The sequence below is a fragment of the Dipteris shenzhenensis genome, chromosome 18 (genome assembly GCF_047967505.1).
Source record: "Dipteris shenzhenensis isolate YYH24624 ecotype China chromosome 18, Dip_SZ_1.0, whole genome shotgun sequence".
Lineage (NCBI taxonomy): Eukaryota > Viridiplantae > Streptophyta > Polypodiopsida > Gleicheniales > Dipteridaceae > Dipteris > Dipteris shenzhenensis.
Genome location: NC_141613.1, coordinates 36,484,750 through 36,511,724, shown reverse-complemented (window position 1 = coordinate 36,511,724; position 26,975 = coordinate 36,484,750). Strand labels below are relative to the sequence as shown.

Sequence of the window (26,975 nt, the reverse complement as noted above, 5' to 3'; positions counted from 1 at the left end):
AATATTTTGGTACAAATTCTATCTTTGATGCTATGTTGATTTCACCGCCAATTGGGCATAGAAAGCAAGCCATGTATGACAATGTGGGAATGCAGCCAGGCATGCAAGCCACAGCATATGCTCCCATGCCTAATGTTCAGCCAAGCATGGCTCTCCCTAGTGAAGGGAATGCTGCAAATATACAGCCATCTTTGGGACAGCCAATATCAAATGTATATAAAGAATTTAAGGATGGTGGTTCTCATGTCAAGTTTGATACATATAATGGAGTACAGGACAGGTACAAAGCCCTCACATTCCTTCAACAGTTTGATGCTGCATTTCTTGGGGGTTTGTTTACAGAAGCATCCAAGATGAGGAAGGTTGCCACATTTTTGAAAGGCAATGCACTTAAGTGGTACACCAACCTTATGCTTCATGGAGATGCACCTACTACTTGGTTGGAATTTAAGCAAGTGTTCTCTTCTACTTGGCTTACTCCAACTTTTGAAGTTGAAGTACTTTCACACTGGCATGACTTGTCATACAAACTTTGCAAGAATCTTGATGATTACACCCAGAGGTTTTGGGATGTTTTGCTGCCATTGAGCTCTTACAGGCATGTTTCTTTGAAAGAGCAAATAGAGAGGTACTGTTGTGGATTGCCTAGTGAGCTACGTGATTATTGCATCAAAACCAAGGTGGGTTCTATGACTCAATTAATTGAGAATGCAAGGACAGCATATGCATGGATGCAAGAGAAGAATTTGGGCTTTATGGACAGCAAGAAAGAAGACAACAAACGGGCTGCCAAACACCAGGATAAGGACATCAAATCTGAAAATAAAAATTATGGCAAACGACCGTTTCAAAAGGGAGGAAAAGCCCAATTCAAAGCTGGTCAAAGGCGTGGACAGCCTAATAAACAGCCCCGTACCAAGTTATCTGATGAAGAGAAAAAGTCACTCATGGAGCAAAACAAATGTTTTATATGCAAAGGAGAGGGACACCGCTCTTATGATTGCCCATTCAAGAAAAGAGACAGGTCAGATGATGATAAGAATGGTGATAAACAGGCTGATCGGAAGGGCAAAAAGCCTAAACCTTCTGCAGGACTTCTTCCAGATGTGATTGGGAGTTTGCCACATGCACATGATGAAGAGGACATGAAAAAGACTGAGATGTGCAGAGCATGGGGAAAAATCAGAAATCAGAATTGTTTGTTTTTCTTTGATTCTGGAGCAAAGGCAAATTTCATAACTCCTGATATGGCAGGAAGGCTTGGCATCGAGCCTGGGGAAATGGGGCCATCCGGCATGTGTGATATGGCCAACCCTGAACTCAACACACCTGTCACTCCTATCATTGGCAAGTTGAGGATGCATATCCAGGGATATCAGGATGCAGAGGACTTCTACATTATGCCTTTGCCAGAGTGTGATGCTTTGCTTGGGATGCCTTGGATGTACAGGGTGGGGGCTGATGTGCAGATGAGAAACAAGAAGATTTCTTTAACTCATAGAGGCAAAAATCATGTACTTGATGTAAAGTTGAAAGGGGAGTCCATCCCTGTAGTTTCAGCTTCTTGTATTTCCAATGTAATAAAGCGTCATATTTCAGCGTACTTGATTTTTGTCAAAGAGGACAGCCAACCAGTTCAGGAAGGCTCTACTCTTTCTGCTTTAGATAGAGAAAGGGCTGCTTTTATTTCAGATTTTCAGGATTGTTTCTCAGATGCACTTCCTCAAGAATTACCTCCCAAGAGGCTCGAGGATCATCAAATTGATATAATTCCAGGAAGCTCACCGCCTAATATACCTCCCTATCGTGTCAGTAAGGCACAACAGGAAGAGATAATGTCACAAGTGAAGGAACTCTTGGAAAAGGAATTAATACAGCCAAGTAATTCTCCTTACTGTTCCCCTGTGTTGCTTGTGCAAAAGAAGGATGGCAGTTGGAGAATGTGTATTGATTATAGGGCTTTGAATAAAGTCACAATTAAGAACCGTTTTCCAATTCCACGCATTGATGATATATTGGATCGGTTGGAAGGTTCCTCAATGTTCAGTCGTATTGACCTTAAAAGTGGATATCATCAGATAAGGATACGGCCTGAAGATGTCTACAAGACTGTCTTCCGCACTTCATTTGGCTTATATGAGTTCCTTGTGATGCCTTTTGGTTTGACTAATGCACCTGCCACTTTCAATAGAATGATGGACAGAATTTTTAGAGCACACAGAAAGTTTGTGGGCACTTTCTTCGATGACATCATTGTGTTCTCTAAAAATGAGCAGGAGCACAGGAAACACCTCACTATTGTGTTTCGAGAGTTGAAAAGACACAAGCTATTAATAAACACCAAGAAAAGTGAGTTCTTTATGCATGAGATTCATTTTCTCGGTCATATAGTGTCAAAGGATGGAGTCAAGATGGATCCTGCAAAAGTTGAGGCCATAAGGAGTTGGCCAATTTTGAAAAATCTGCATGAAGTCAGAAGCTTTCTTGGGTGGGGACCAAAGGAAAATGCAGCTTTTGAAGAGCTGAAGCAAAAATTGTGTTCTGAACCCGTTATTATCTTGCCAGATCTTGCAAAACCCTTCGCTGTAACTTGTGACGCATGTGGGAACAGCATAGGAGGCACTTTGATGCAGGATGGCAGAGTGGTTGCATATGAGAGTAGAGTTCTCAAAGATGCTGAATTGTACTTGCAGATATGTGAGAAGGAAATGTTAGCAGTGATACATGCTTTGACCACATGGAAACATTACCTTCTTGGAGCTGATTTTTATGTGCAGACAGATCATCAATCACTTAGATATTTTCTCACGCAGAGAAAATTATCTGAAAAGCACATGAGATGGGCTAACTTCCTCTCAATGTTTCATTTTTAAATTGTACATGTGCCGGGTAACAAAAATGTCGTGGCTGATGCACTTTCCAGGAAACCACAGCCTGAAGCAGTCTCCAAGAAACCCAGTGTTTCAGCAGTGAGCATTGCTTACAACAATGTGTTAGATGTGATGAAAGATCAGTATGTTAATGATGCTGATTTTTCAACTATTTATGATCAGCTTTCTGATGGTCAAAGGCATGATCACTATATGTTGAAAGAGGGTTTCATTTTGATGCATGGACGACTCTGTGTCACTGATCAGATGCGACAGAAAGTCATAATGGAAAGTCATGCTCCTCCATATGCAGGACATAGGGGAATTACAGCAACAATTACAGCAGTGGAGCAATACTTTTATTGGCCATCTTTGAGGAAAGAAGTGGAAGAATATGTGATACATGGTTTGTCAGAAAGTAAAGTTTGACAGGCAGAAGGCACCTGGGTTGTTACACCCTTTGCCAATTCCGGATAGACCATGGCAAAGCATAGCTATGGATTTTGTGTTTGATCTTCCACGTACTCCTACTGGACATGATGGATTGTGGACAATAATTTGCAGGTTTAGCAAACAAGCCCACTTTGTGCCAGTAAGAAAGAAAATTACAGCAGATCAAATGGCCAAATTGTTTTTGCAGCATGTCTTCAAGTATCATGGGATGCCTGAATCCATAATCAGTGATAGAGATCCGAGGATGACTAGCCTCTTTTGGAGAGGACTGTTTGAAAATATGGGCACTACGCTGAATTTTTCGTCATCTTTTCACCCTCAGTCTGATGGACAATCGGAGCAGGAAAACTCTACCATCTTGGATATGTTTAAATGCTATGTCTCAGACCACAAAAGCAAATGGGAGCATTATTTGCCTTTGCTGGAATATGCTTACAATAATACAGTGCACACATCCACAGGTAAAGCACCTTTTGAAATAGTGGAAGGCGCCAGGAAGATACCTCCCATTTTGCATACAAAAGAGAAAATCTTCGAAGCTGATCGTTTTGTGGAAAGCCTTGAAGAGGCTTACAAGAAGATCAAATATGCCTTGCAAAGAAGTCAAGACAAGCAGAAAAGAGCAGCAGATAAGCACCGCAGGGAATTGGTATTCACAGAAGGTGATTAGGTTTTGCTGCGTTTTCAGAAGGCAAGGCTGAAAAATAAGAAAGGCAAGGAAAGGTTGTACACAAAGCTGAACATGCGTTACTATGGTCCTTTCCAGGTTTCTGAAAAGATAAACGAGGTAGCTTACAGGCTGAAGTTGCCTCCGCATTGGAAGATACATAATGCCTTTCATGTGAGTTTATTGAAGCAATATCATGGAGATATTCCCGAGGATGTACCTGATGAGGTGCAGCCTGAAGTGGAAGAACAGGATGAACTTCTGGTCCCAGAGCAGATTCTGGCACACAGAGATAGAAAGCTCAAGGGTAAAGTTATCCGTCGCTACTTGGTAAAATTTCAAAATTACCCATCACTTGATGCGAAATGGATGGAGGAAGGTGAACTGGCAGATTCACCTGGGATATTGCAGCTTTACCTTGATGCTTTCCAATTAGAGCCGACTGCGGTCCGGGCTCCTACAGGTAGTTCAGCAGAGCGAGCGTCTGGAGCATTACCTGATGTTCGAGAGGGGGGTAGCACCTCCACTCCCTCAGTACAGATGGGCTCACTGTGATTTCATGAGGTCGCTTGATGACACTGTATGTTTCATCCGAGATACTGAGCTGACAATATTTCTGCTGTGAGACTTCATGATATTGATGCATCTTGACTATTGATCACCGAGGATCACAGATTTTGAGCAGTATATATGGATGGATGCATGCCTCTCCTAGCCATATTTTCACTGTCTCTGTATACTATAGCTACGGCTTTCTTGTATACTCTTTTATGCTATATTTCATGCTCGCTCCTGTGTTTTGGGGCAGCAAACTGTGGTTTGCTGTTTCAAGAGAGGGGTATGTCACGGGGGCGTGAAATTCTAGGTACTTTAATGTACTACAAGACCGTGACAACTTTGGTTTTAAAAGTCCAAGCGTGGGCTTAATAATGTGTAATTAAACGCGGCATGGTGCCTAGCACATAAGCGTAATTAATCCCTAGGCCCAAAGGCATTCCAAGGAATTAAAAGAGTGGTTGTTGGGAAATGATGACGTGGCATTTTTAATGGGCCCCCTAGAGGGCCATGTACCTTCAGTGGCCCCCCTAGAGTTCCAGGTGGCTCTAGTTCCTTCTACATGCTCCTTTGCCATTCCTGGACCTTCCTGGGCCTTCTAAACTTCACATGTGTGGTTTTCTCTCTCATCTTCTTCCTTTGTTGAGATTTTGGACTGGTTTTTCAGCCTCCTCCAGCTGAATTCCGTTTTTCTTCATAACTCCTCACCCGTTTGGATTCCTTGACTTCCGTTTGGCCCGATGGCTTCCCCTCTGCCTCCCCTTCATAGTGATATGCTTTTCCCTCCGTGCGTTTGGTAGAACGGGCAGAGCTGAGCACTTCTTTTGCTGGACGAATTTGCAAAAGTGGCTTTTTCTGGACCTTTTTTCTTCTACCGCCTCCTGGGCCTCTCCTCTTGCAAAGCTACAGCTTTCTGTTGAATTTCGAGTGGTTCGACGCGCTGGTTGACTGGTTTTTCTCAGTTTTGGAGGACTTTCCGGCGATGAAACTTCTCCAAAACCTTCTCAATGCATTCCTCTCTGAAGCACGCTTCTTTTGAGCCCAAGAACTCCCACTTCTTCGCGACAGAAGTGCTTCTTTTCGCATTTTTCAGTGGAATTCTTGCTGGTCGGCTCTTGTAAATGCTCTTTCTTCATGCCTTTGCACTCCTCTTTGGCTGAGAATGCAATTGGGCATTGGCTACTATGTCCTCTTGGCGATTGAGGACTTGGTTCGAGTTTTCAGGGCTTGGTGAGTTGTGAATTTACTACTGCAATTTCTTTTTGCCATAAGCTATTGGTTGGCCTCGTGTGCCGCCTCTTTCTTGGCTCGCAGGTGCCCAGGCAGAGCTACATGAGTCATTCTTTGGTTGGGTACTTTGCTGATTTTATTTTGGAGCTTTGAAAAGCTTTGTGAATGCCATCTGGAAACCACTCAAAGAGAGTGCAGCTGGGGTGCAGTGTGATTGCATCTGGACAGCCAATGGAATTGCACTCGAAAAAGAGAATGCCTTTGGGTTGAGCCTACGGGTTAAGTGCACTTATGTGATGGTGTTATATGCTTGAAAGCCTTGCGAAGGCTTAGTGAATTGGGGCTGCGTGCTCAGTTGCAGGGAAGGTCTCCCAGATGCAACTTGTAATCATTTCACTGTGAAATATAAAGAAATACCGAAAGGGGCGCCACGGTGTTTGGGGCCAATCGGGGGCACTTGTCTATGTTTGTTGAGCAGGGGCATTCTAGCCTCCATCCCTTTTTCAGTGGTTTTGTTTGTGAACAAATGGGTAAATGCCAAATGGTGATCATGCAATGGTTAATGGTTGTGATATATGCTTTGTGAGCTGTAAATAAGTGCTGAAGTGATTAAAGGTTTAGTTCCACTGCCCTCTGAGTGATTAGAGGCCGGTTTCAGATCTTACAGCAGCAGAGGAGTTCTCTGACTGTTTTAGGGATGAGCTACCTTATGGGTTACCTCCAGAGCGGAATGTTCAACATAAAATTGAGCTTATCCCGGGGGCATAACCTGTAAATAGACCTCCCTATAGATTAAGCTTTACAGAAGAAGCTGAGGTGTGAAGACAACTGGAAGAATATCTCAAGTTGGGGCAGATTCAACCCAGTTTTTCACCTTTTGCTTCCCTAGTGATATTAAAGAGGAAGAAAGATGATACTTTTCGCCTCTGTATAGATTACAGAGCATTAAATAATATCACTGTTAAGCACAGGTATCCGATGGCTCGGATCGATGATTTGCTAGATGCATTGCATGGGGCTGTAATTTTCAGCAAGATAGATCTTAGGGTGTGGCTACCATCAGATCCGTATTAGAGCGGAGGATGTGCATAAAACCGCTTTTAGAAGCAGGTTTGGTCATTATGAGTTTTTGGTAATGTCCTTTGGACTTACCAATGCTCCAGCTACATTCGTCATGCTCATGAACGATTTACTACGTCCGTATATCGGAAAGTTTGTAGTACATTTTATTGACGATATTCTGATATTCAGTAAAAGTATTATTGAGCATCGCGAAGACTTAAGAATAGTGTTCAGTACTTTGAGGAAAGCCAGTCTTTATGTAAATAAAAAGAAAACTATACTGTGTATGGTTAGACTTGAATATTTAGGATTTATAATTACTCCAGAGGGGGTAGAAATGGATTCAAAGAAAGTGGCTGCGATACTAACTTGGCCAATATCTCAGAGTCTGACTGCTTTGCGATCATTCTTGGGATTTGTCCAATTTTATAGAAGGCATATCAAAGGATATTCCGAAATAGTATCGCCATTGACTGATCTGACCTCAGAAGTACCTTTTATATGGGGACAGAATCAACAAGAAAGTTTTAACACCATAAAACAAGCTGTGGTCACATGACCGGTGTTAAAAATAGTTGATCCCCAGAAACCGTTGTTCCTGAAAACCGATGCAAGTGGCATTGCGGTAGGAGCAGTTCTCATTCAAGAGGGAAGGCAAGTAGCTTTTGAAAGCAAGAAGCTTTCTCCCTCTCAAAGGAATTGGCCAACTCATGAATTAGAGTTGTATGCTGTTGTCCATGCTTTGAAAACATGGCAACATTATTTGTATGGATCAGAGTTTTATGTGGATGTTGATCATGATACTCTGAAACATTTTTGTAAACAACTTGACTTGAGAGACCGCCAAGCTAGGTGGGCAGAGCTCATGCAGGAGTTTAATTTGACGATTCGGTACCGAAGAGGAAAAGATAATAAAGTTGCTGATGCGTTGTCACGCATTATGCATAACATGAGTTTCACGGTATTAGAGAGTGCTCTAATGACCGAGATTAGAGAAACTCCAAAGGTGGACGAGTTTGTCCAGAGGCCTTTGGCCTAAGGCTCATGTGTTAAAACCCGGGGAAAACGAAAATGATGACCTGGCATCCAGAAAAGGCCAAACTTATGCAAGATATATCATAAGGGATGGTATGCTGAAAAGAAATGGCAAGGTAGTAGTACCTAATCAGAATGATCTCAGGCAGAGAGTCATTCGACAGTGCCATGATAGCCCATGTGCGGGACATCCAGGAGTCGAGAAGACATATGATCTCGTGAAGCGAGATTTCTTTTGGCCAAAGATGAAAAAGCATATTCATGAATATTTGACACGTTGTTTTTCGTGTCAGGTAAGTAAGGCCGAGTGGATGAAGCCACCCGGACTTCTACAGCCCTTGGAGATACCACTAAGTAAGTGGGAGAGCATTTTCATGGACTTTATTGTAGGTCTGCCTACGACACAAGGTGGATATGATTCTATCCTTGTGGTGGTTGATCGTCTTACCAAGATGGCTCACTTCATTCCAACTAGGGAGTCAATTAGTACCTCGCAAGTGGCGGATTTGTTTATTAGACATATATTTCGTCTGCATGGATTACCTAGATCCATAGTGTCAGACAGAGATGTCAAATTTACCGGTCATTTTTAGACTGCGGTATTTGAGACACTAAGGACTGAGTTGGAAATGAGTAGTGGGGATCATCCAGAAACGGATGGTCAGACAGAAAGAATCAACCAAATTTTAGAGGATATGCTTAGAGCATATGTGTCATTGAGGCAACATACATGGGACAAGTGGTTGCCATTGTTGCAGTTTGCCTACAATGATAGAAAACATTCCTCTACAGGGTTCAGTCCGTTTGAACTGAACTATGGTTATAGACCAGCGAATCCAACTATAGTTGGAGTACCTCAGAAAGTGCCTAGTGCCGCGAACTTTGTGGTTTAGATGCGGGAGATGCTAGCACTTGTGAGAGCTAATATCCGCCAGGCTATGGATAGAGCCAAGGCGTATGCGGATGAAAACCGGTCTATAAGAGAATTTAATGAAGGAGAGAACGTTTTTCTTAGAGTTCCTTCGCACTCGAAGTTGTTAACTTCAGGAGAGTGTGCTAAGTTATCACCTCGATATTGTGGGCCGTGGTTAATTCTAAAGAGAATAGGCAAGGTAGCCTATAAATTAGAATTGCCACAGGGTTGCAAGGTTCACCAAGTGTTTCATGTTTCTCGTTTCAAGAAATTTTTGGATGCTGGTGACTAACTAATCGAAGGTGTGGTTTTGTTTCAGGAGATAGAGGATAATGCAAGGCGCAAACCAACAAGAATCCTGGACCGAGGAACAATGCAAGTGCGAAATCGGAAGATACCCACGGTGTTGGTTGCATGGCATGGTCAGCCTCTATTAGAAGCTACCTGGGAATCCGTATACCAGTTGCGGAGAGTGTTCCCAGACTTTATCATCGAGGACACTGATGTCGAAGAGGGAAGGAATGTTACGCTCTAGTTGAGGTGGCATGACCTCGGAAGAATCAGTCGACATTTCCCTTAAGGATCTACGTTTGTAATATATTTGTTTGGGCTTCATGTAAATGATCGGGAGGGAATTAATGTCAAGGTCCTAGGTGAGGGCTGATAGCACCAGACTAGGTGGATTTAAGGCTAAGGGCCTAATGCAAGGAATGTGCCTAGGGGCAAAGGATTTCAAAGTATCCCAAGAGAGGGGTAAAAAAAAAGATGCATTAGGAAAGGCCCTATAATGATGGCATGTGGCATCTAGATCCATCTAGGGAGATGGGGCTTGTTGGAGTTAGTGAGAGAATGAGAAGGGACCTTCATTTATGTTTCAGATTTTGATTTTCTCTGTGTGTACGCTCCAGCAAGGTTGGCTGGGTGGAAAGTTATGGTGCTAGCTCCCATGATTATCAGTAGTTAGTTGAGAGTATGTAATACATCGCCTCTAGCACAATTTGTGCCATGCTGTCCATGGCCAAGTGTTTGCCATGTACTGGATAGTTGCCAAGATTGCCAATCACCATGTCCCGAACTGCATGGACCAATCTACAATCACGTGCCATAAGAAACTTCCCACGAGGGTCTTTTATCCAACAATCCCATGGTCTCCCAATGCTTTTGCCACATTCCCTCCCTAAAGCCGAATGGGAGGGGCAGATGAATCGACAGTACAATGAAGAATTCTCATGACCAGCTACAAAAAAATGCTTACTGCGTAGAAACTGGGCTCAACGTAGAACTTCAACCTTCAATCATGGATTCTCCACACTCTGGCCACAACAAACATGAAATTCTACAGTCAAACAACAGGATAATTGAGCCAAGAAAATAATCCGAACAGTACACCAAAAATGATCTACTCACTAAGAGCCAAGATCATAACAAAACAACTGAACACCCACTAAGAGCCAGAGCAGTCCTAACATTATTCGAGCTCTAAAATGCTCCATCCTGTTCATTCATATCAGCTGCAACACGGGTAAGCTGAACCACAGATCGCATTAATATTGTCCAACTGATTGAAAATTGAAGAAAAGCTCCACGCCAAATTTACAACGTCCAATCATCATTATCAAGACCACAAGCCTCTTGGTCTGACTTTTCACGGTCATAGATCTCAAAATCACTGGCGCAATTCATCTAGCACAAATTATACACAACTTGTAGATCTTCTCAAAATCTGAAGACCTGTAGAACCAGATGTTCAAACTCTCAAAATCTCACTGATCCGCAGACCCTCACGATTCTTATCAGAATTCTTGATGAAGCTCTTTCACAGATCCTCTAGAACTCTTAGAACCGTTCTGATCCTACCAAAAAGAGCTTACTTAACGTTGATAGTATTTGGGATGGTTGTCGAATCCTTGGCTGTGGCCATATCTGTTGGAACAAATGATTCAATTCTTGTAAGAGATGAACCCAAAACTGCAAGAAGCATGCAAAAATGGAAGCCTTGCGTACGAGCACAACTAAATCTTGAAGAGTCAAATCTTGAGATTGCAAATTCATGAGAACCCAAGACCGAATCTGCCAATTCCTAAGACCCACGACCACATTCTTTGTCTCTAGCTTGAGTGCAATCTTCAAGCTGTCATAGAATCTCCGTTTTCTAGAAAATCTCTCGGAACCTTTTGCAAGGGGAACTCTCTCCAGGACCTGGACGCTGCTTTGATACCAATTGTTAGAAATATAGAGCTCTCATGACAATTCTAAACAGTCAAGTGCACGTTTACTCACATAAAATGATGATTCAAGTTCTCATGTAATCAACAACTCAATAGCAAGAATCTGAAACAAGTAGGGATCATTTATAAAATATTATGACACGACAAACGGACTGGCAGCGCATGCCTACTGGTCTTGTTCCTGCGAATACAACTTAGAATACAATCGAGGGACCCTACCATGCTACACCTACAACAACTACTCTACAAGAGACCTATGTGAGCATGAAGCTCTCACAGGCTCGCGGCCTGGATGAAAAGAGAGTCCAACCAAACTTGTGGGAGCCACACACTGTCTCTAAAACAATCTGTGCCATGCTGTCCATCGCCAAGTGTTTGCATGTAGTGGATAGTTGCCAAGATAGCCAATCACCATGTCCCGAATTGCATGGACCAGTCACATCCAAATTGCTATGTCAAGGAGTCCAATCATGTGCCATAAGAAACTCCCCATGAAGGTCTTTTATTAAACAATCCCATGGTCTCCCAATGAGGCTTTTGCCAAGTAAAGACATGAGTTGAATGAGTGTAAATCATGTCTAAGTTGTTGCTGCGATAACTTGTAGCCTTGATGTGTCTAGATATTAAGTTGCACAAATTCCTCATTGTAGAGCCCCAGGATTAAGGACTCAAATTTGTAGCTTCAGATTTTAAAATGTGATAGCACGAAGGTTAGTCTTACCATTTGAAGCTCATGTCTGTCACTCGTCTTTTAAAATTCCCAATTGCTCCCTCATTCTCAAGAACATGGGAAGAACATGCATCAAGATCATAGACTAGGGCTATGGATTTCGGATGTCATTGTCACTAGTCCGTGCTATGAATGATTAGAAATTGCAATTCTACATGCTGAATTTGGGCCCATTTTTGGATTCATCTGTATATTATTAAGCACATGGACCGAATCAATCTAGAGCAATTTTGAAGGAGGGCTAGCGTAGAAGGTAGGAAGCTAGGTGAGGAAAGAGCAAACATTAGTTGTAAGAGGGGACTTAAAAGGAAGGTGCTGTAGAGAGGGGGGCAATGGGGGAAGGGGGTGGAGGCGCGTTAGGCTACAAAAGCATGGGGATTTAATGAACGGGAATACAGGAAGTATGTAAAGAAACGAGAGAGGGGTGAACAAGAGAGGCATCTTTTCAAATTTGTAAGGCACGAAGGAGGAATGCTGGAGGTTGAATATGACACAAGGGCATGGGAGTGGGCATGGTTTCAAATGTATGGTGTTAGTAATGGTAGTAAGCAAGGGGAATGTGTGAGGCAAGGGCATTTGACTAGGCAAGTGGAGTAGGAAGAAGATGTACAGTACATGTAGGACGAAGAAGAGTGATGATGGAGATAGATTAATATGTGTGGGGCAAGAAGATGATTAGGGAGAATATCGACAAGTAAGCTTTTCATCTTTGTTTATGCTTGAACTTTGGTTACATGAATGTCTTCAAGCTTTTGTCCCTTCTAATTGTCAAATCATACAATAAATGAAGAAGAGAAATAAGTATTAGTTTTGTTCATCTCCATTTTGCATGGCTTAGAGAGTGTTCCTCTTTTTTCCTAACTTGCCCAAGGAAGTAAAAAGCATATTGTTTTTCTTGTTAAGGCATGTCATGGCTTTATGACAACCCATAAGTGGCGGTCGTCAATTGGAGCCTTAATTAATTTAGAAGCCTCGGGTGCAAGTGGCCCTGGTAAGTGATCTAATTATGCGATTCAGCCAAGTAACTCTGATGTTTTCATGCAGCATTTAGGCAAATTTATAAAAAATTATTGTTGGTTTTGCTCTCTTGTAGTCCTCATCACGCTTGGGATCTTTTTTGAAAGATGTAAAAGAGTCCTGTTAACATAGATCTAGAGTTGAGGGCCTACTACACAAGTAACCCTACGTAGAGGAATAAACTCACCATTTACTGATTTCTCTTACCCTGTTGGTGCACACAAACGCTGAACCCACACTCAAAGCAATGAAGTAGAAGGTGGAGGAGAAGAATTCAGACTGTAGTCATCCACAGGCGTGGGAAAACATCCCAAAAAATAGCCAGAAACATCCAGCAATGTGCGGTGTAAAAGGCAGCTAGAGAAGAGGCTGCACAAAATCTCAGATGAGAGGCGGGCTCCATTATGTTCTGCGTGCCTTCAGTGAAGGGCTTCAGTGGGGATGGGAACTGATCCATCTAAGCCTCCTTCCAACCCCCGACCAGGCCGACATGGTCAAGAAACTCCATCCGTAGGACCTGGTCACCATGAATCTTGTATGCCGGTGATACCGGATCAATAATCACCTCTATCACGTTTCCTGAGTATAGCACAAGCATCGACTGTTGTTCATAGTTCTAAACCATTTTACATCAAGAATAAAAACAGTAAATTGTATATATCCGACTTCTAAGGTTTTACATGTGGTCCCAGAATAATCTAATTGCTCGTCTATCATGTATGAGGTTAGCACATTGCGGCAGCTCTGTAATAGGAACTGTTGTCACCTTTGGAGGGGATTTTGGAAGGCCTTCTGCTGTTTTTTGACTAATCGACCCATTTTCAAGAGGTATCTTGACCGATTCAAAGGTGCTACACTTGTTTCAAGTTTGGCCACCCCTAAATCATTGAAGAATAGTGGCTGTTTTGCACTAATTTAAGCATGCTTGGTGACTGTTACCACATTTGGAGGAGGTTTTAGCCCTTTGTTGTTGGAGATATCATAGCCAAAGAGTGTGTTGATGTGATGTGTTGGTGTGTAGTACTACTAGTTCATGTGAGAGTCATGTGTGAGTGCCGTGTGTCACTATGGGACTTATCCCATATGCACTTGGTGCAAGTGTGTGAGTGTGTAGCCTATAAGGCTTGTACTTCACTTGTCTCATTTAGCGATGATGAATGAATGAAAGCCTTCATGGACTCCACATTTGTCTATCATTTCTTCACTCCCTAGCTCTCTCTTTTTCTCTCACACACCATGTTTGTTTCTAACATGGTATCAGAGCCAGGTTAGCTTGCCATAGCACCTTGCCACATCATCTCTGACCTAACCCTAGCCCTAACCCTAACTTTGCTTAGCCTTTTCCTTGTGCAGCTGTCTCAGCTCTGCCTTATTTCGCCTCCTTGCAGCCCTTTGCACTCCTACCCGCCCACCTAGAATCTCCATAGCCTGCCTCCATAGCCGTCTCTTCTTGCAACCCTTTCGTGCCCGTCCAACCCCTACTGGTCAGCCCATTTTCAGGAGATGTGTGCACACGTGCTGTCGGTCGGCATCCCCTTCAAGTGGCACTTGTATACGTGCTGATTTGGAGCATTTCCATTCCAGGTCGCTGCAGCAGTGCTGTCCATCTACACGCATTGGTTGCAGACTTTCGAGCCATTTGGAGGCATTTTCGACCAATTTTTGAGCTGCTGCTTGCATTTTTGAGTTGTTCTAGGGTTGCTGCTGCAGAACCGCCTTCAACAGAGCACATTCAGGGATGCTTCTAGCCTCTAATTAATTCAGAACAGCTGTTTTTCAGCAGTGTCTCTTGCTATATCATCCCGGTGCTATATTAGGGAGCTGCTTTGCATTGAGCACCTTGCTCAGCCCCGTTTTGAAGATTTCAGAGGCTTTCAGATCTGCTACTGAGCAGTCCTCACGCCCACAAGCACTCTTTTATTGGTTCATTCTTGCACTTCAGGGTTTCTACTTGCTGTTATTTGACTTGAGTTTTGCATTTTGGAGTGTTTGGAGCACCACTAGACACCTATATCTGCCGGAGACCAGCCCATTCATTTGGTGGTCCTCCATTTCAGCTTGCTGTCCGCCTTCATCAAGGTCTTTGCCATCATGACTTCATTGTCTTCTAGTTCTTTGCTCGTGGAGAAGTTCAAGTGGGAAGGTTTTCCCAAATGGCAAACCAAGATGCAGCTGCTCCTTATGCGTGAAGGCGTTTGGGATGTTGTCGAGGATGACAAAATTGAATTACTTGATCAGCAACAACGCAAGTTGTGGAAGCAGCGGAATGCCAAGGCAATTGCCTTGACTGGTCTTTGCTTGGCCGACTCTCTCATCCATCACGTGGACTTCAAGTCAACAGCTAAAGAGATTCGGGATCGCCTTGAAGCATTGTTTGGTAATAAAATCACCAACTTTAAAGTCTTTTTGAAGCTCAAGTTTTATGATTTGAAAACGGAAGAGAGTGATGAGTTGAGTGATCATCTAGCAAGGTTGCAATCTCTTGTTCAACAACTTTCAAGTTTGAAAAACCCATCTAATGATTAAAATAAGATGGCTGTCCTTATGAGCAAACTCTTGAAGTACTTCGCCTTGCCACTACCACGTTTGATGATATGGTGGCACTACTCATTGAGAAGGACCATCATAATAAGGAAGAAGCCACTCTTGCCTCTCCTAGTGATCAAGCATTTGCTTCCACAATTGCAGGTTTTAAAGGACATATTGTGTTGAGTCAAATAAAGGTTCGCAGCCTTGAGTTGTCCCTCTAAATTGAATGTATTTGGAGTCAATAAGAGGTACTCTGCCCTGCTTTGTCCCCCAAAAATGAATGTATAGTTTTTTACTTTGGTTTGATGGTATTGACTACTGAGTGCAGAGTAAGGAGAGGTGACGAGTGATGGTTTGCCCTTGCTAGTCGTAAGCTGACTGAGAAGTCACTATCACACGGCTCTTTGCAATATTGCGGTGGAGGGGGAATCGGTCTACTTTGCTCTGAAGGGGGGTATTGGAGGTATCATAGCCAAAGAGTGTATTGATGTGATATGTTGGTGTGTAATACTAGGAGATCTAGTACTAGTTCATGTGAGAGTCATGTGTGAGTGCCACTGTCATTGTGGGACTTATCCCATATGCACTTGGTGCAAGTGTGTGAGTGTGTAGCCTATAAGGCTTGTACTTGTCTCATTTAGTGATGATGAATGAATGAAAGCCTTCATGGATTCCACATTTGTCTATCATGTCTTCACTCCCTAGCTCTTTCTCTTTCTCTCACACACCATGTTTCGAACATTTGTCAGTCCCAAAAGTGCTTGACCATTTTAAGGGTAAATTTTAAGGCTCATTTAGTGCTCGTACAATTCTGCAATCCAACAAGGTTGGAAAACCTTGTTTCTGCCTTGGCTGATGTTAGGCAAATTTTAGTTGCTATTCTTGCAGTTTTCGGGGTGCTCCCAATGATTAATTCTTGGTAAAGTAAGAAATAAGTGGGCATTTGTGCATTGATTGGTCGAGCATTGGCTAGTTTTGTTTTGAGACCCAGCTTTTGTGAGGCAGTGTGATTTTGTTGGTGTAATAACATTCAGAGTGTTTTCTCAACTCCCTCCTATCATAAATGGCCTGTAAGTCCCCCAAATTGATAATTCCAGTTCCGTGACTAAACCTACTATCTTACAATTCACAGAATGACCCACCTCGAGGGTAACAAGGTGTTTTGCTTCCTTGCAAAACACTTCTAATTGCCTCCGTGGTTTGCTGATGTGATTGAGATTTTGTTTCTTCGGTCACCATGGCTTGGTGACTTTGCTCCAATACGTTTGTGTGTAATACCATGTCCGCTTCCATTGCTATGGCTGTTATTGCCTTGCATGTTAAGAGGTTCATTGTAACTCATATCCGTTCCTCCGAGATTTCTGAGCAAGCTTGGGATACTTTGGAGAATATACATCAGACAAGGAATGAGGCCAGGGTTTCATATTCGAAAAGACAAGTTGATGGTGTTAGATGTTGAAAAGTGATCCAATAACGAAGATCGAGGATCTTAGAGAACAATTGTTGAATATTGATGATGTGATACTTGACAGCCCCAGAACCATGTGGCTGAAGATTGGTCTTTATGCTAGAGAAAAGTGGCGAAGATTTCTTGCTAAGGACAACGGTCCCCACAACGGAAGCTAAACAAAGAGATTGTTGCATTCTTGGTTCCGCTGCATGGGAGCTGCAATGGAGCGGGGGGGATGGGAGGAAAACTAGGGCAACTTGCTCTAATACCAAATGTGAGAAATGGGGGGAGGATTGAGAGTGGAGTGTGCAGGAGTGAAGCAAAATGAGATACTAAAACTGCAATGTGTACAACTCACACATAGGCTTATGTACCCTCACCCCCCAATAAAGCCCCTAACTACCCTAAGGGGAAAATCCCCTAACTGGGGATAAAAATCTCTCTTGGGAGAGGGGTCCATACTAGCCTACTACTAACATTTTGCATTTATTGTGTCAAAACTCTCTTGTTGATTCTTTTCCTGACCAAAAGGTACTTTATTTGAGGTTAACTCAGTCAATGGTGAGACAGTATCATGATAGGCTCTAATATGTCTTCTTTAGAATCGAGCAGATCCTAGGAATGATCGAAAAGCTGTCACATTTTTTAGGCATTGGGCTAGACAAAAATAGTTATAATGAATTCCAACCTAAACATGGTCATCTTTTGTTAACAAAGAGACTAGTTTGTTTCTAAGTGCTGAATGCTTTTCTTAAGTGTTCCCTATGTTCAGAATGTAGCTGGAGCACTGATAATGCCATTTGTGTTTTATCAAAAACTCATAATGACCAAATCTGCTTCTGAATGCCCCTTGAAAGCAGTCTTATATACTCTTTAGATTTGATGGTAGCGACACTCGAGATCAATCTTACCAAAGATAATGGCTTCGTCCAATAGATCATCAATTCTTGCCATTGGGTACTTAATGGCGATAATATTTAAGCAACGGTATTCAATCCAAAAGGAGGTTGCAAATTTTTTATCTCCCAATGGAGACCCGTAACTTTGTTGGGGGCATTTTACAAGATTTTGACAAAAGCAATCAGTCTGCATTTGCAGCCCATTCTTCTTGATCTTATTCATGATATGCAGATTGGCTTCGTGCATGGTAGAGCATTTTTGATAAATATTTTTCCTTCTAGGAAGCTTCTACGTGGGCTTTACAGAGTGGCCAACATCTTGCCATTCTTCTCTTGGATTTTTAAAAGGCATACGATAGAGTATGTTGGAGTTTTTTGGAAGGTACCCTTGCATGTTTTGGATTCTCAAATACATGGGTCCGATTACAGTGCTCAGCCTTGTCACTTTCCCTGGTGACAACGATCCAAAGTACTTCTAGATTGAAGAGGACAATAGCGATTTGGAGAAGGGAGAATTCAATGCAAAATATCCAACCAAGAAAGATGCAGATTGATTGTGAATGAGTTTAGCTTGCTTCAGCCTAACCAATTCGCAGTGAACAGAGTCCAAGCGATTTGATTTACAGGCAGCCTCAGTATTTAGGCGAAATCAGTGCCTTTTGGATTAGTTCAAGTTTCGAAATAGTCCTGCTTAGATAGTGATTTGACTGCATACTCACAATCTGGAAATTGGGAGCTTTTTGCACTTGATTTGAAGCAGTCATCAAATCTTTGCGATTAGTCAGGAAAGAGAGCGCAAATTAGAAGATCAATTCCCTATTCAAAGTCGACTTGCAAGCTGCTATTGTTCCTAGGGCTTGCAGTGATTGAGAGGCAGACAAGCGGGTGAACAACCCATATTTGGGATTGTTTGTGTTGACGGTTATTTCAGGACTTCAAGGTTCGACATTGGAGAGCATTTCTACGTTGATTTTGAGGAACTAGACATCCAAGGATCACAAAGATCTAGAAAATGATCTAAGAATCAGATACATGTGGAAATTCCATATTAGAAAGGGATTCCGAGTAAAGGCTAAGTATATTTGATTTAATAGTGATATATTGTCTCTAAGCCCCGAATATTTGTGTGTTGTTTTCCTTGTTTATTTTAGGGGAAAAAGAGTAATATACACTTGGTTTGGTTATTTATCAAAGCTATATTTCCATGGATTTTGGAAGAATTCCTTGTTGGGACAAAACCCAAGCATTGGGCATAGCAAAGAGATAATCAAGTTCTTATGCCAAAGAAATATGGAGCTATGGGATTAATTCCTATGTGAGATCGGATGTCTATTTTAAATTACAAGAGGTATTTACAGAGTAAGCATGGATGTGCTAAGGAAGAGAAGTGTGTTGTCTTCCGGATTGTTTCAGGAATGGAGTATAGTTCAAGGGAAGGCCACCTCAATGATTGGTGTGTTCGCCTTGTTTTAAAACCAGTTTCACATAGCTATGTATTCCAAGTTATATTATTTCAGATCTGGAGGATTCCGATTATATTGTTTTTATTAAGAAACCGGTTTCTTCTATTCAGTCAAGAATATGGGCTCACAATTTTGCCATTGAGAAATCCACAGTTGGACTTTATATGATCTGTGGTTCTATTAAGTGCAAAGCTTGGTCTTTCAGCTAATTCCAAAGCAATCAATTTATATGATTCAAGCATAGCTTGAAGAGTTCTTATAAAAAGGGAAACAAGTATTGAAACCGGTCTCAAGACTAACAAGAGGGCGGTAATAGACAACTAACCAGCCAATCCATTGTCCCCTCTAGTGGGGCAATTTTAAGGACCTAACCAATGGCCCACTTGGGTTTCAATGTTATTCGCCCCCCCTCTTAGGCCAATCGCCAAATCTACCCCCACGGCATAATTACCTAGGTGAAATCTTGCATATCCACATCCCGTGGCCTTGCAAACTAAATTTTCAGGGTCCCACTTACACCCTCTCTTGAAACATGGCAAGCGACCTTGATTGCATGTGGATGTTACAAGGATATGCAATAACTGAAATGCATATGAATATACCATCAGAGGAGCATGCATTACAAACTATCATAGCATATATGATTGTTCAGAGCCTAAGATAGACAATCCATATACATTGTGAAAGCTGTCTTAGCTGTCTTATAGTGACTAGTACACTGATCATAGAAGTCCCAAGGCAGATACACTGCCAACAAGCGGTATCTCTGGTGGAACATACAATGTCACCAAGCGAACTCTATATATCTGAGCCTATTTGTATAAGCAATGGAGGAACTGCTATCTCTTGAGCATCAGGCAATGCTCTAGATCAATGCTCTACTGAGCCTGAAGGAGCCACAACCGAAGTTGGCTCAAGTTGGAATGCTTCCAGGTAGAGATGTAACAATTGAGGTGTATGTGCCAGATCATCCTCTTCTAGCCACTTTGCATGCAATGATGAATAGTTTCTAAATTGCACTAAGTAGTGATGGAAAACTCTACCTCTGATTTTCCTTTCTTTATGTGCCAAAATTTGCATTGGAGCTAGGATCTCATCCAGCTCCTCAACAACTAGTTGAGGCATATCCCCCTTGAAAGGCTTAAGGAGAATCACATGGAAAGTATTGTGAATTCTCCAGTGATCTAGTGGCTTCAACCTGTAAGCTACATTGCTGATCTTTTTTGAAATTTAGAAAGACCCACAGTATCTCCATACTGAGCTTGGGGAGAGTGTAAAAAGGATCTAAGAGTGGGGAGAAAAGCACAAAAAGTAGGTCCCACAAGGCCCAAAAGCATGGACACAAGGGCACCTCTTTAAAAGGAGGGCCCACAAGATAAAAAAGGCGCCAAAAGCACCAGATTTAAAAAGAAAGCCTAAAAATCTTGCTTAGCTTTTAGAAAGCAGACCCTAGCTTTTTGCTAGGTCTATAAAAGAAAGGCCCCAAGCCTCTTAGATTCATTGAAGAGTTGTACTAAGCCTAATGTTCTTTTATGAGCCAGTTGTACAAAGTTTATTCTATTGCAATAAAGACCTTTGGGGGGGTCCAGCCCTTATTTCTGGATCCTAATGTGTGTGTTCTTTGTTCTTTCTCTCCCTCTCTCAGTTCAATTTGATTCCCAAAAGAAATATACTGCTGCTTCTCATCATGTGAAGCTATCAGATCTTGTTATCTATGAAATTCGAAATCTATCTTGGTGACTCTCTGCTGCGAATCGAAGATCCAGGCTGTGTTTCCGCCAGGAGTAATGGTATCAAGGCTAATCACCAATTCGTTTTAGGGTTTCAAAGTTGAACATAGATTCGTTTTAGGGTTTCTGGTCCAGTTTCACTTTGTCCCTCTTCCTTTTCAGCCTTGCCTTTTCAAAACGCAAATCACCTTCTTTAAATACTAGTTCATGGCGGTGACGATCAACTGCCTTCTTCTGAGTCTTTTGGAGAGCTTGCTTCACCTTCTATTATGCCACATCAACATACTTATCAGCCTCGACAATCTTATCCTTAGGGTGGATGTTAACTACCTTTTCTGTTTTCTACTGCAGATCACCGGAGTAGCACCGATATTATTCCACCCAGCCTTTCTTGCTGAAACATGAGAGCTAGTTGAGAATCAAAAATCACGTAAAAAGCACCATCTCCTTCTCTCACTAGCTCCAGCAAGCCCCAATCTCCCTAGATGGATCTAGATGCCACATGTCATCATTATAGGGCCTTACTAATGCAACATTTCACCCCTCTCTTGGGATGCTTTAATTTCCTTTGCCCCTAGGCACATTTCATGCATTAGGCCCTTAGCCTTAGATCCACCTAGTCTGGTGCTATCAACCCTTAATTCCCTCCCGATCATTTACATAAAGCGCAAACAAATATATTACAAACATAGATCCTTTAAGGGAAATGTCGACTGATTCTTCCGAGGTCATGCTACCTCGGCTAGAGCGTAACATTCCTTCCCTCTTCAGACATTAGCGTCCTCGATGATAAAGTGTGGGAACACTCTCCGCAACTGGTATACGGATTATCAGGTAGCTTCGGATAGAGGCTGACCATGCCATGCAACCAACACCGTGGGTATCTTCCGATTTCGTATTTGCATTGTTCCTCGGTCCAGGATTCTTGTTGGTTTGCGCCTCGCATTATCCTCTATCTCCTGAAACAAAACCACACCTTCGATTAGTGAGTCACCTGTGTGTAAAAATTTCTTTAAGCGCGAAACATGAAAAACCGGGTGCACCTTACACCCCTGTGGCAATTCTAATTTATAGGCTACCTTGCCTATTCTCTTTAGAATTAACCACGGCCCACAGTATCGAGGTGATAACTTAGCACACTCTCCTGAAGCAAAAGGTGAGAAACTTGGTTGAATCTGCCCCAACTTGAGGTATTCTTCGAGTTGTCTATGCACCTCGGCCTCTTCGGTAAAACTCATTCTATAGAGAGGTCTATTTACAGGTTCTGCCCTCGGGATTAGCTCAATCTTATGCTGAACATTCCGCTCTGCAGGTAACCCATAAGGTAGTTCATTCCTAAAACATTCAGAGAACTTCTCTGCTATAAGATTAGCCAGCTTTTTCCGCTCTGGAGGTAACCCATAAGGTAGTTCATCCCTAAAACATTCAGAGAACTCCTCTGCTATAAGATTAGCCAGCTTGGCCATCTCACCACTTTGCGTAACATGAGTGCTAGCCGAAGAATCATCAACTGGCTCTACCGATGCTGTGCAAAGGAATAAAAACTCTTCTTGAGCTTTTCGGATTTCCATCACGGAAACCAACGGTCCCTGAGGTATATCTTTCTCACCTCACAAGACATAAAGCACATCATTCATCTTGAATTGATATACGTGCTTTTTCCAATCAATGGTTGGATTCTTTCTAGAATGCCACGCCATACCCAGGGCCATATCTGCATGAGCAAGCCTGGTCATTTCAAAATCAAGCTTCTCAGCATAGTCCTGAATACGAAGCTCCAACTGGGTAATCCTTTAGTCCCATACTTCAGTTGAACTTCCATCGGCCATCCTGACTGTATACGCATAGTCAGATGGACTTGTCTTTAATTTCAGCCTCTTCACGAGCTTGGAGTTAATCACATTGTGAGTTGATGCCGAGTCAAACAACACAATGACATCATGATTGGCCACTTGCCCTTTCATTTTAATTAACTCCGTATCATTAAAGGCTGTATACCCCATTGTTGCGGGCTTAGATAGGATGTTATCAGGTGCACTCGTTACTAGCTTAGCAACAGACACACATAACAAACAAGGTACTGACCTCTGAGAAGATCCCGCTAGCTGAATCTGCATCTCTTACGCTTTGGGACTTCCCTCCATTTCCACGTCGCATTCTGAGACTACCATCTCAGCCATCCGTCGATCCTTATTACGTGGACAATCCTTCCACTGATGAGGCTGAAGGCAACCAAAACATAAGCCTTCTCTCCTCGCTTTTTCTCTTTGTTCTGGGTTTAAGGGAGACTTTGACCAAGCCCGGGCTGCCATTGGTGTTACTTTCCTCTTCACCCCAATGGTGGTACTTGATTTAGGAGTTTCAGCTGGTTTCGCTGCTTGGTTTGACCACTCGGATGAGAACTACTTCCTTTACTAATCCATTTCTATTTAAACCCATATTTCTTTTGGTACTCATACTGGGTTCCAACCTGTGTAAACCCACTTGGTCTGCTGCCCTTGGCGTCTTCATAGTTCAGGGCTATGGCTATTGCATCATCCAACGTGTTCGCATACTTAGCCCGAACTTCTATTTTAATCCTATCATTCAATCCAAATATGAATTCTTTCACTTGGATTGATAGAGGCAGGGGTTCATCAACCTTCATTACGCTCTCTCGAAACTTATCAGTGTATTCTGCCACTGATAAATTTCTCTGACGAAGATTTCTATATTGATCCGAAGCTCGGGATGCTTCATCAGGAGGTAAGAAGTGTTTCTTGAATTCTCTTTTAAACCCCTCTCAGGTAGTGGATGCTATACCATCTTTTTGTTGTTTAATCCACCACCGATCCGCTGCCTGACTAAACATGTGGGTGGCCTCGCGGATTTTCTTGATATCATTCCTGATTTCACAAATGGCGAACGCCTCGTCCCATTTGTGTAATTAGGTCTCAATGACATCAGAACTACGGTCATTCATCCGACCAGAATACTTTTCCGGCCTGTAATTGGCAATATTTGGTACTTTAGCCTTCCTAGCCTCGACCGTATGGACACTAGACTCTGGTTCCATTTCTGGTTCCATTGGAGCCTTTCCCTTCTCATCTCGAGAAGATTTGGCAGACATACTGTGTATCACTCTTCTAAGTTCATACTGCCCTGCATTGGCCCGTAACTGTTGCGCTAATAACTGCTGCAAGGCATCCTCAAGCAATGCAATCCTGCCAGATAAGGTGTGAGGTTCTGGGCGCGACACCTGCTTGGTCGGCCGGACTCCTGACTCTCCAGGGTCCCTCCTGGAAGTCCCTTCTTCTGCTTCCATTCAGTTCAATGGGTGTTTTGTTTTGTTTTATTTTGTTTTGGGGTTTAAAAAAAAAAAAACCAGAACACTGTATTTACAAACTGACACAATTCAGTGTACTGACACAATTCAGTGTACTGACACTCTGACACAATTCCCTATACTAGGGAATACTTGCAATCCCACATGCACACTGACTAGGCATTTGACACATGCATAACCCAAATAGCGTTTTTCCCTATACTAACACAATTCCCTATACTAGGGAATACCTGCAGTCCCACATGCACACTGACTAGGCATTTGACACATGCATAACCCAAATAGCGCTTTTTCCTATACTAGGGAAGCTCCTGCAAACTAACTCTGATTGAAACACAGACATAGCCTCAAGCATAATCTGTCCTTGCTATAGCATCGTAAACTGCAAACACTGCTACAACCACAAAAGCCTAATCTGTTTCTGATAAAAAAGGAATGACAGAACAAAAGGGAAAATGAGTAAAGTGCTCCCTGGTCTTGTTCGCTCCTCTTTTTTCTCTGTCAAGGCGTAACTCTATGTTCGAAATCTGTCTGAGCCTACAAGCTGTCTGCGTGGCCTTGGAGGGCTCTCACTGTAAGTCCGCCAGGGAAGCAGGTCGACATCTATTTGAGACCAGTCAGCCACGTAACACCTCGAAGGTCTTCATTCCATCGTAAACCACGGGCAGCGCCAATACCTTGCTCACGGGCTATTCCATGACCACGTCCAAACCCACGAATTGCTTCCGTAATACGAGCTCAGCCACCATGCTGTCCCCAGGCCCTGCTGTTCGTCGTTAGATTCGTTATTCGTCAACCATCCTTGCGGGACCCGTTCAATCCACGTATCGCTTAATTACCAAAGCTTTCACCTAATACACCGCAAGCTCTTGCTAGCCAATGTGGGAATACCACCAAACAGATACGTCGTTCCTCGTCAGGCTTGTGCTCCAACCTGCTGTCTGCTCCAAGATCAAAGACACGTACATCATTGCACGACAACTACCCGCTCACGACGCCTTTCACGTCCCGTCCAATCACTGCCTGTCTCGTAGGTCTTTCACCCAACCCCTCGTTCAACTTGAGGGCTCTGATACCAATTGTTAACTACCTTCTCTGTTTCCTACTGCAGATCACGGGAGTAGCACCGATATTATTCCACCCAGCCTTTCTTGCTGAAACATGAGAGCTAGCTGAGAATCAGAAATTCCAAAAATCACGTAAAAAGCACCATCTCCTTCTCTCACTAGCTCGAGCAAGCCCCAATCTCCCTAGATGGATCTAGATGCCACATGTCATCATTATAGGGCCTTACTAATGCAACATTTCACCCCTCTCTTGGGATGCTTTAATTTCCTTTGCCCCTAGGCACATTTCATGCATTAGGCCCTTAGCCTTAGATCCACCTAGTCTGGTGCTATCAACCCTCACCTAGGACCTTGACATTAATTCCCTCCCGATCATTTACATAAAGCGCAAACAAATATATTACAAACAGGTATGTATGGCAGCCCTTGTTGGGGACCTTAGATCCTTTAAGGGAAATGTCGACTGATTCTTCCGAGGTCATGCTACCTCGGCTAGAGCGTAACAGTGGAAGTACGCACATTATCGTTGTAAGCAAACTCCACTAAGGGCAAATACTGCTCCCACTGTGTCTTATGCCTAGACACATAGCATTTCAGTAACTCAAGTATAGTGGAATTAGCCTCTTCGGGTCACTTTGGCGCGGTCACTTTTATACGTGCCACGTGCATTAGGAGCCAGTGTTATGAGGGAGCCCCATCCCTCAGTCATATTACAGCCTCATCCCTAGGATCCGAGGTATTGAAATCTCCTTTCTCCAAGGCTTTGTATGCCTTGACATTGGCTACCCACTTTTAGGTCCTTGTGGACATTGCCACATGTCCTTCCAAGGGTGAGGTTTTTTAGCCCCTCTCCCCTTTTTAGCACTGGCAGTTTCAAAAGAGAGTTTGTTTGAGTATGCTTGTGCTTTCTAAATGTATTTTTGCCTCTTTGTAGAAACGATACATAAGTGTAAAGGGCCATTTAGCTTTTTATGTTTTAAATAAGAGAGAGAGAGAGAGAGAGAGAGAGAGAGAGAGAGAGAGAGAGAGAGAGAGATTCCAGTTTTTTGGAAGATTTTGTTTCTTGACTTGCTTGTTTATTTTTGCGTAGTCACCTGCTTCCTTTCTTCTTTATTTCTTGTTTTCTTTCTCTTTTGTTTATTTGACGTATTTTAGTAAGCACTGGGTTTGCCCAAGAGATTCCGCGGGTCTTTAGAAACCCAGTATAGCTGCTTATGCTTGGGCACTGATGATGACATAAGTGTTGCTTTGCTTGGTAAGTATGTCTTCCTTTTGTTTTTCATAAAAGTTTTTGTTCACCTCTTTTTTCTTCTCTTTCATTTTCTCTTTTATTTTCTGTGTAGATTTTTGATCTTTAGAACAACAAAAATTCTAAATTATTCTAGTCTTACAAAGGTATATATATAGCCTCTTCGGACTGCCCATCTATCTAAGGATGAAAAGAAGATGTAAACTTCTCAAAGAGCCCTCTCCATGCGTGGATCATTGTCGAGGCATCCCATGATATTTAAAGATGTTCTGCATGAACAATATGGCCATGTGATTTGCTGTAATTTTCTTCCTAACGGGAGTGCCTACTTCACCTTTTGATATGCCACATCATGCTCTCAACATACTTATCAGCCTCGAAAATCTTATCCTTAGTATGCAAGATAGGTGGGACTTTCCTCCCTCCTTCCACTATTTCAAATTTAGCTTTCCGGATGGAAGTATGCACATTATTGTTGTAAGCAAACTCCACTAAGGGCAAAT

General features: G+C 42.7%; 1 protein-coding gene across 2 annotated transcripts in view; it reads left to right on the top strand.

The window, feature by feature from the left end:
* The window catches only part of LOC147891173 (Zn-dependent exopeptidases superfamily protein), a 114,560-nt gene that overhangs the window by 32,517 nt on the left and 55,068 nt on the right, over positions 1–26,975 (top strand). For both annotated transcript variants that reach the window (XM_087389321.1, XM_087389322.1), the window contains exon 6: positions 12,647–12,734. In XM_087389321.1, coding sequence (XP_087245447.1) covers positions 12,647–12,734 — 88 coding nt within the window. The remainder of the gene's footprint in view (positions 1–12,646; positions 12,735–26,975) is intronic.